At 38.4% G+C, this 10,022-nt stretch overlaps 1 protein-coding gene across 2 annotated transcripts in view; it reads left to right on the top strand.

Moving 5' to 3' along the window:
* The window catches only part of LOC107597118 (four and a half LIM domains protein 3-like), a 55,231-nt gene extending 47,239 nt beyond the window's left edge, over positions 1 to 7,992 (top strand). For both annotated transcript variants that reach the window (XM_016288052.1, XM_016288053.1), the window contains exons 3-6: positions 2,112 to 2,286; positions 4,529 to 4,698; positions 6,316 to 6,502; positions 6,657 to 7,992. In XM_016288052.1, the coding sequence (XP_016143538.1) occupies positions 2,112 to 2,286; positions 4,529 to 4,698; positions 6,316 to 6,502; positions 6,657 to 6,808 (684 nt within the window). In that variant the 3' untranslated portion in view covers positions 6,809 to 7,992. The remainder of the gene's footprint in view (positions 1 to 2,111; positions 2,287 to 4,528; positions 4,699 to 6,315; positions 6,503 to 6,656) is intronic.
* The last annotated feature ends 2,030 nt before the right edge of the window (positions 7,993 to 10,022 follow it).

Genomic DNA, 10,022 nt, shown 5'->3' with positions numbered 1-10,022 from the left:
CAAAAATGTTGGGACACTGTACAAATTGTGAGTAAAAAAGGAATGGAATAATTTACAAATCTCATAAACTTATATTTTATTCACAATAGAATATAGATAACATATCAAATGTTGAAAGTGAGACATTTTGAAATGTCATGCCAAATATTGGCTCATTTTGGATTTCATGAGAGCTACACATTCCAAAAAAGTTGGGACAGGTAGCAATAAGAGGCCGGAAAAGTTAAATGTACATATAAGGAACAGCTGGAGGACCAATTTGCAACTTATTAGGTCAATTGGCAACATGATTGGGTATAAAAAGAGCCTCTCAGAGTGGCAGTGTCTCTCAGAAGTCAAGATGGGCAGAGGATCACCAATTCCCCCAATGCTGCGGCGAAAAATAGTGGAGCAATATCAGAAAGGAGTTTCTCAGAGAAAAATTGCAAAGAGTTTGAAGTTATCATCATCTACAGTGCATAATATCATCCAAAGATTCAGAGAATCTGGAACAATCTCTGTGCGTAAGGGTCAAGGCCGGAAAACCATACTGGATGCCCGTGATCTTCGGGCCCTTAGACGGCACTGCATCACATACAGGAATGCTACTGTAATGGAAATCACAACATGGGCTCAGGAATACTTCCAGAAAACATTGTCGGTGAACACAATCCACCGTGCCATTCGCCGTTGCCGGCTAAAACTCTATAGGTCAAAAAAGAAGCCATATCTAAACATGATCCAGAAGCGCAGGTGTTTTCTCTGGGCCAAGGCTCATTTAAAATGGACTGTGGCAAAGTGGAAAACTGTTCTGTGGTCAGACGAATCAAAATTTGAAGTTCTTTTTGGAAAACTGGGACGCCATGTCATCCGGACTAAAGAGGACAAGGACAACCCAAGTTGTTATCAGCGCTCAGTTCAGAAGCCTGCATCTCTGATGGTATGGGGTTGCATGAGTGCGTGTGGCATGGGCAGCTTACACATCTGGACAGGCACCATCAATGCTGAAAGGTATTTCCAAGTTCTAGAACAACATATGCTCCCATCCAGACGTTGTCTCTTTCAGGGAAGACCTTGCATTTTCCAACATGACAATGCCAGACCACATACTGCATCAATTACAACATCATGGCTGCGTAGAAGGAGGATCCGGGTACTGAAATGGCCAGCCTGCAGTCCAGATCTTTCACCCATAGAAAACATTTGGCGCATCGTAAAGAGGAAGATGCGACAAAGAAGACCTAAGACAGTTGAGCAACTAGAAGCCTGTATTAGACAAGAATGGGACAACATTCCTATTCCTAAACTTGAGCAACTTGTCTCCTCAGTCCCCAGATGTCCCAACTTTTTTTAGATGTGTTGATGCCATGAAATTTAAAATCAACTTATTTTTCCCTTAAAATGATACATTTTCTCAGTTTAAACATTTGATATGTCATCTATGTTGTATTCTGAATAAAATATTGAAATTTGAAACTTCCACATTATTGCATTCTGTTTTTATTCACAATTTGTACAGTGTCCCAACTTTTTTGGAATCGGGTTTGTAATATGGAGACCCCAGTGCACCATCTACTGTTAAGTGACGTGACATGTGGCCAAGTATGGTGACCCATACTCGGAATTAGTGCTCTGCATTTACCCATTTACGTGGCAGCCATTTATTTAGGCCATTTATTATTTGCCGGGGAGCAGTTGGGGGTTTGGTGCCTTGCTAAAGGGCACCTCAGTCGTGGTATTGAAGGTGGGAGAGAGAGCTGTACATTCACTCCCCCCACCTACAATCCCTGCCGGTACGAGACTCAAACCCACAACCTTTGGATTACGAGTCCGACTCTCTAACCATTAGGCCATGACTTCCCCAAGGTTAGTTCATGTTTGTATTGAAAACCTCTTGGTTAAAGAGAGATTTCACTTTAAAAATGAAAAGTTTGTCATGATTTGCTCTCATGTTACCCACATGTCGTTACAAACCCGTATGACTGACTTTATTCTGTGGAACACAAAAGTACATTCTTCAAGATTTTTCCTTTTGTGTTCCATTGACGAAAGAAGGTCATACAACATGATTTTTGCATGAACTCTCCCTTTAAATGTTCATAACATCTCTGTGTTGTGTCCATGTGATTCAGGAGCTTTTTTACGAGGACCGTCACTACCACGAGCACTGCTTCCGCTGTTTCCGCTGTGACCGTTCGCTGGCAGACGAGCCCTTCACCAGCCAGGACGATGCTCTTCTGTGCAATGACTGTTACTGCAATGAGTTCTCCTCCAAATGTGTGGCCTGCGATAAAACTGTCATGCCTGGTATGAATGACATCCGCACACCTCATCAGTCATAACTAAAGTCATTACCCGACAAATCTTGTTCAGCCTGGTCTCAGATCTAGTCCCTTCGCACTCTGGCACCAGTTTGCTTCTTCAGTTTGTTCTCAATTTTGATGTGTAAGACTGCAAGTCTTCACACTACTGAAACAGACAGCTTGACATGGCCACAGGTATGCAGGTAACGTTAGATTCACAAACATGGAGCCAAAACAGAGAATGGGGAAAGTTCTGCCAAAGCAAATCTGTAGTACCAACAGCATGACTAAAATAGAGGGCGAGAGAGAAGTGAAGGAGTGTTGAGTAGTGAGGACCAGGTTAGATGTGACAAAATAATTGCCAGTCTGCCTGGCTTACTGTCTCTCAGCCAAATCATTGCGCATGGCTGCCGTCCAAGCATCTGATGATAGGAGGAGATAAGCCAGTAAACTAAATCAGCAAGGCTGCATCCATCTGAAATGCAATTAACAATTCCAAGAGTTTACGAATGTTCTTTTGCAAGGCTTGCAAAGTGAGCCCTGTATTGAAAGTCCTTTTATGTATTTTTCTAATTCCTGCAACGCACTGATTTTCCATAAATGCGGTTAGAGTTGTGGTTAGAGTTTGTTTTTAACCCAAGTATGAAACTTCTGCAATTTATTCAGCTTGAACCACTTGCACTACTGTTCACAAGTTTGGGGCCAGTAAAAAAATGTATTTTCAGCAAGGATGCATTAAATGGATTAAAAGTGATTTCTATTTCAAATAAATCATGTTCTTTTGAATTTTCTATTCATTAAAGTATCCTGAAATGTATTCCACAAAAGTATTAAGCAACACAACTGTTTTCAACATTGAGCACAAATCAGCATATTAGAATGATTTATAAATGGACCAGAGTAATGGCTGCTGTATATTCAGCTTTACCATCACAGTTTGGTGAACATAAGAGACTTCTTCTAAAACATTACAAAAATGTTAATGACACCAAACTTTTGAATGGTAATGTAATGCCATTTTGTTAACAATTTTAGTTTAGGTGTGTTAGTCTACTTGGTTTTTGTAGATTTTAAGCACTGTTAGAATGTTCAGCACTGACAATGTAACCAACAGTGATGTTGTCATAATATTTGAATACTGAATTGTGATTGATCTTCTTCCTGACATCTATTTGCATATTGAACTCCTGTTGGACTTTTCTTTCGTGTGCATATTTAACTATCTAAAGTCACCTTTGGACTGCAAAGATGTTTGCTGAGTATCCTGACAACGGGAAAGCAGCTCTGATGTGCCGTTTCATTCAAACAAAAATTTAAATTTTAACATTTATTTTGCTGCCTTGCAAATTCTTTTATTTCGTCCTGGAAATGTAAAATTTAAAATTTGTAGCTGTTATTTTCAGAGGTAAATCTAGTGAACAAATCAAGCTGTATTACAACCTCCAAAAGCTGCCAAACCAAAAAAAAAAAAAAAAAAAAAAAAAAGAGATAAAAAATATTCTGCCACAATTTTGAGTCCCAGTTCATGTAACCTGAGGGCTACATTTATAGGAAGAGGAACACATTGTTAGTGGTTAGGACTTTTGTTTGTGATGTGCAGATGACAAGGGAAAGAGAAAGGATGGAGGGCTCTGTTTCATGGTTCATACTTTGCTTTGATGAATGTGGTGACATGTTTTGAACTTGAGCAAGACGGCCTTACTGTAACTTGATATTTCTTCAAAATGTCTTTTGTTATCCAGGGGATTACGACCTATATCTTTTGCTCTCTGTGTAAAGCTTTAGTGATTTTGGCAGTGGGGCCTCTTTAAGGAGGATCTTCACAAGTCTTTTGATCTGGGTAACGTGTGAATCTCGTGAGATCTCTTAAGAACCATGAAGTCTTTCACTGGGTGACACAGCCAGGTGAAGTGACCGTTGGTGACCTGCTCATCAGCAGGTCCCACAATGGAATAATGCAATGGTGGTCCTAGAGGTGAAAATACTTTTTTTATCAGAAAATAAGACATAACCCTTTTCCATATATATATATATATATATAAAAATCAATTATATATATTGATTTCGTATATGATTTAACTCGATCCAAATATATAATTAATTCACTGCCCTAGTTATTATATATGTAAAGTTACATCACCAATTTATAGATTTTGTGGTAACATGGTCTGAGCAGCTGTCGAAAACAAGGAAACTGTTTATTTTAAAGGCTTCCTTTCTTTCTTTCTTTTTTCTCTCTCACACAGGAACCAGGAAGCTTGAGTATGCCGGCTCCACGTGGCATGAGGACTGTTTCATTTGCAACAGCTGTCAACAACCAATAGGCTCCAAGTCATTTATCCCAGATAAAGATGACCACTATTGTGTACCCTGCTATGAGAACAAGTTCGCACCACGCTGTACTCGATGTAAACAGGTCAGTGGTGGTTTTACTAGCTTCTCTGCCTGAAATACGTAACCATGTGTTGCTCATCAGCCCACACACACATTCCCTCCACAAAAAGTCTGAATTCTGACCTCATTTCTCCTTCCTGTTGCTTATCAGAAGTCTTGCTGGTCACTGGTTAACTCTGGCTGTCAATTTCACATCCTGTACTGACAAACCACCATCTGTTTGCAGTCTTGGCTCTATAGTTCTGTGAAATAAATACATTTTTTGTTAATTAAATAAGATTTTTGTGCTTTTGTTTTTTAAAGAAGACCCTTGTGCTCACTAAGGCTGCATTTATTTGATAAAAATACAGTAAAAACAGTAATATTATGCTATTTTAATATATTATAAAATGTAATTTATTCCTGTGATGGCATTGCTGAATTTTTAGAAGCCATTACTTCATTCTTCAGTGTCACATGATCCTTCAGAAATCATTCTAATATGCTAATTTATCAATCATTTAACAATCTCGTATCAAACCTCAATTGTATATATATATATATATATATATATATATATATATATATATAAATCAATTATATATATTGATTTCGTATATGATTAAACTCGATCCAAATATATAATTAATTCACTGCCCTAGTTATTATATATGTAAAGTTACATCACCAACTTATAGATTTTGTGGTAACATGGTCTGAGCAGCTGTCGAAAACAAGGAAACTGTTTATTTTAAAGGCTTCCTTTCTTTCTTTCTTTTTTCTCTCTCACACAGGAACCAGGAAGCTTGAGTATGCCGGCTCCACGTGGCATGAGGACTGTTTCATTTGCAACAGCTGTCAACAACCAATAGGCTCCAAGTCATTTATCCCAGATAAAGATGACCACTATTGTGTACCCTGCTATGAGAACAAGTTCGCACCACGCTGTACTCGATGTAAACAGGTCAGTGGTGGTTTTACTAGCTTCTCTGCCTGAAATACGTAACCATGTGTTGCTCATCAGCCCACACACACATTCCCTCCACAAAAAGTCTGAATTCTGACCTAATTTCTTCTTCCTGTTGCTTATCAGAAGTCTTGCTGGTCACTGGTTAACTCTGGCTGTCAATTTCACATCCTGTACTGACAAACCACCATCTGTTTGCAGTCTTGGCTCTATAGTTCTGTGAAATAAATACATTTTTTGTTAATTAAATAAGATTTTTGTGCTTTTGTTTTTTAAAGAAGACCCTTGTGCTCACTAAGGCTGCATTTATTTGATAAAAATACAGTAAAAACAGTAATATTATGCTATTTTAATATATTATAAAATGTAATTTATTCCTGTGATGGCATTGCTGAATTTTTAGAAGCCATTACTTCATTCTTCAGTGTCACATGATCCTTCAGAAATCATTCTAATATGCTAATTTATCAATCATTTAACAATCTCGTATCAAACCTCAATTGTTGGAAACAAGTAAATTATATGAATGTACTCTCACAACAAGAGGTTGTACTGTATGCAGAACAAACAATGGCAAATGAATACATTTGAATGTCATACCTTTTTCCAGGTAGCTTGATTTTAGGTCAAGTATACAGAAGCTCATGCGGACAGGTTACTGTTTGTGTCTCTGATGAACTCTCTCCGCCTCAGGCCTTGGCTAAAGGTGGTGTGACCTATAGGGAAGAGCCATGGCATAAGGAGTGCTTTGTGTGCACAAGCTGTAAAGTCCAACTAGCTGGTCAGCACTTCACCTCCCGTGATGACAGCCCATACTGCCTCAAATGTTTTGGCAATCTGTACGCTAAGAAGTGTGAAGCCTGCAAAAAACCTATTACAGGTAAAATATGCATGGACGTCATTTTGGTTTAAAAATTGACAGTGGTGCAGCAACAGGTTTTGTTCAGGGATTACAGATGTGTTCGTTTTGACATCATGTGATGAACTCATCTGAAATGTCAGACATCTTACATGTTTTTTTAATTTCCTTTTAGGTTTTGGTGGCGGAAAGTACATTTCGTTCGAGGACCGGCAATGGCACCAGCCGTGCTTCACCTGCTCTCGATGCTCTGTGTCGCTGGTGGGCGCCGGCTTCTTCCCTGAGCAAGATGAGATTCTCTGTCGCAACTGCAATGACAACTTATAGAACGCAACCCCTATCCACACACTTTACCTTCCCATACACATGCATACATATACATGCACACGTCTATTTTACACTGCTGTGCCCTCACGTGAGAACTTCACATCTCAAGGTATGCCTATGCTGATACTGCTGTTTGAGATCCCAGCAAACCAGCAATCTGCCCCCACACACAACGATCTGAGTTTCACCAAAAATAGGATTACTGGTTTATGACTGGATAAACAAGACTTTTAAAAGATGCACCAGAGATTGCTGTTGAGTTGGTAAAGCCACGCAATGCTGAGTTCCAACTACAGTCTGTCCATTGCACAATCCAGAATCAACACTCCATAAATGTGTAGGTCTCTATGCACAGATAAAAATATCTGTTCTGCCTACTAGTTATTCCCATCTTTATTTTTCCTGGCCAGCCAGAACTGTCATTAGGCTGGTAATGGTCATTAATGGGTGGATGTAGTCTGTGTTTACAGCCTGTGAAAGAACTCAAACAGATTCCTTCATAAAGACTCAAAGGTCAAAGGTTTGGTGTTCTGTTGAAGTGACTGAACGCCCATTAAGAATTGTTCCAAACACTCTGTGCCAATCAAAGTGTACGTAAATGAAAGCATGACTGATTTTAAGTCTTGGGAACAATGAAAGTTACACTTTGAGAAGCAGCCACCCAAAGCTGAACATCTATGCATTTACACACCATATATGTCACACAAATATGTGTGACTGCTGTAGTTAGTGAGCACTTTTTAAGCCGAACTTCAGCATCAAACAACATTTGAATAATTGCACATGCATGCATTCATTGCAGTGGGAGTCTTCCAAAATGCATAGCAATGTCAGAAAAAAATAATAATAAGTCCAGAAATATGTGGGGAAAATGAAGTTTGAAATGCATTTTGTATACAGGTGGAAGACCGAATTGCATTTGCACTACTATAGCTTGAATTATATATAAAAGCACAAAAACCTCAAGATACAGCACGCATTACACTGTATATACGCAAGCTACATATTATTTCCTGTTCACTTCCTGTTTTTTAATTTGTTTGATAATTCATTATGACCTCTACACTCATAATTTCTTTAATTTCCTTTTTTCTTTTCTTTAGTCTTCTCTGTGTTAAGAGTGAATGAAATGAAACAATATTTGTGTTAGTATGTCAACAATTATGCATGTTGTCAAACTTTGTCAAATTGAGACATTAAGTATTATTTTATTGATGCCAATTTTACTAGTTTCACCTTCTGAATATTTCTAAATATAAGTGTATAATCATTTTGAGCTTTAATGCAGAAGAGTTGCTAATGTGCATTTCTTAAAGTGAGTCAAGCTTTGTAAGTTTGAGGTGTAAAAAAAAAACTTTTTTTAAATGTAAAAAAAAAAAAGATTATTGTTTGTTGATAAATATTTTATAAATTAAACCAATTGTAATGTTTTTTTCCATAGACTAGAATAGATTATGCAAAATCACCAAAAACAATATTTCTGGTACAAAAATTACCCAGTTTAGGCCAAGGACATTCAATTACCTAAGAGCCTACTAGTATCCACTATGGTCTACATTCTACAATCTCATTCAGGGTTACCTTGTGCCTCTAGATGGGTGTGTTTATGTGCAAACATGCTGAGTGTGCGATTTCTTCGCCTTGATGAGGCATAAGCACTTTAAAAAAAAAACACGTGGCCAAATCCGCTCCCTCTCAACACTGGTGAAGGTCTTCCTCCCCTTCTCTTTTTCAGCATTTTCACCAAAGAAGGAAATAGAAAAAGAAAACGGGAGATGGTTGTGGGGGAGGAAGGCCTTCTGGTGGAAATTGGGAGATCATGTGGGAGAGAAGAGCCGAAAATGAGAGGATGACAGAGGAGAGAGGGAGGGAAGATAGAAGCTTTTGGAGCTGGTCCATGGCACTTCCACTGGGGTTCAGTTACATACACACAGTCAAGAGGTTTATGGGAGAAAAAAAGAGAGAGCCAGTGAGGCAATGGTGGAGAGTTAGAAGGATCACATGAGTGGTGAGTGAATCATTACCAGGGAAGGCCTGTGGGAAAACCGAACACTGTGAAGTTGAAGTATTTCAAAGCTTCACCGACTTAGGTGGCTCCTGTATTTAATTAATCATCAAGTGATGAGGCCACCAGACCTGATAAGGTCACTCAGATGAATGATAAAGCTGTACAACTGCTGAATGGTGAAACCTCTTTTATTATCCAGTTGTGAATAGATTTACTTTTGTCTGACATTATAATGGCTGCATTAAATAAGCAAACCAAACATAATAAAGACATTGGACTCAAATTATGAAACTCATTTAAATGGATTTCACTTCCGTATAAATTAGTACAACTGTGGCTGAAACTCAAGGTACAGTATCTACGGTGGCCAAGAAGTGCAAAGCAAATCACAATTCTGAAAACAAAACAAATTACAAACGCAAATGCAAATATAAAAAACAAAATAATTCAGAAAGCACAACAACAATTCAGAAAACATTATAACAAGTCAGAAAACACAATGACAAATTCGAAAACAAAATAAGTCAGAAAACACAACACAAATCCGAAAACAAATTAACAAGTCAGAAAACACAACGACAAATCAGACAAACCGGAAGAGGTAGGTATAGTTTGAGACCGCGCCATTGGTTTGGGATTACTCACCGCTGACTGGACGAGACATCTGTCAATCAACGTATACAGGAAGAACAGAGTCGTGGTAGAAAGTTCGGAGATGGTATTAAAGTAGCTCAGTTTAAATGTATTGTATGAATTGCCCTTACTCTGGAATAAAAAATATGGAGTGTATATTTAGATTTAGTTCAAATTGGCTGTAAAATATCAGCTCTAGTGGTGCAATTGGATAAGTGCATGGCCTTGGCTTTTCAATGCGATCGACTGGGGTTCGATCCCCTAAAAATACTGCTATTTTCTCTTAGTGTAAATAGAATCCATTGCTAATACAAGATTTGAAAAGGGAGGGGAAAAAAGTTCGGCAAAAGGCGGGCTCGAACCCCAGTCGTTCGCGTCAAAAAGTCAAGGGTACACACTTATCCATCTGCACCACTGGAGCTGATGACTTGCAGCCACTTTTAACAAAATCTAAATAGACACCCAGTATTTTTAATTCCAGAGTAAGGGCAAATACATTTAAACTGAGCTACTTTAATACCATCTCCGAACTTTCTACCACGACTCTGCTGTTCTTCGGCTGGTTCTTCCTGT

This window comes from Sinocyclocheilus grahami, unplaced genomic scaffold, assembly GCF_001515645.1.
Source record: "Sinocyclocheilus grahami isolate Dianchi unplaced genomic scaffold, SAMN03320097.WGS_v1.1 scaffold228.1, whole genome shotgun sequence".
Classification (NCBI taxonomy): domain Eukaryota; kingdom Metazoa; phylum Chordata; class Actinopteri; order Cypriniformes; family Cyprinidae; genus Sinocyclocheilus; species Sinocyclocheilus grahami.
The sequence above is the reverse complement of the archived record's forward strand: the minus strand, read 5'-3'. Positions and strand labels throughout refer to the sequence as shown.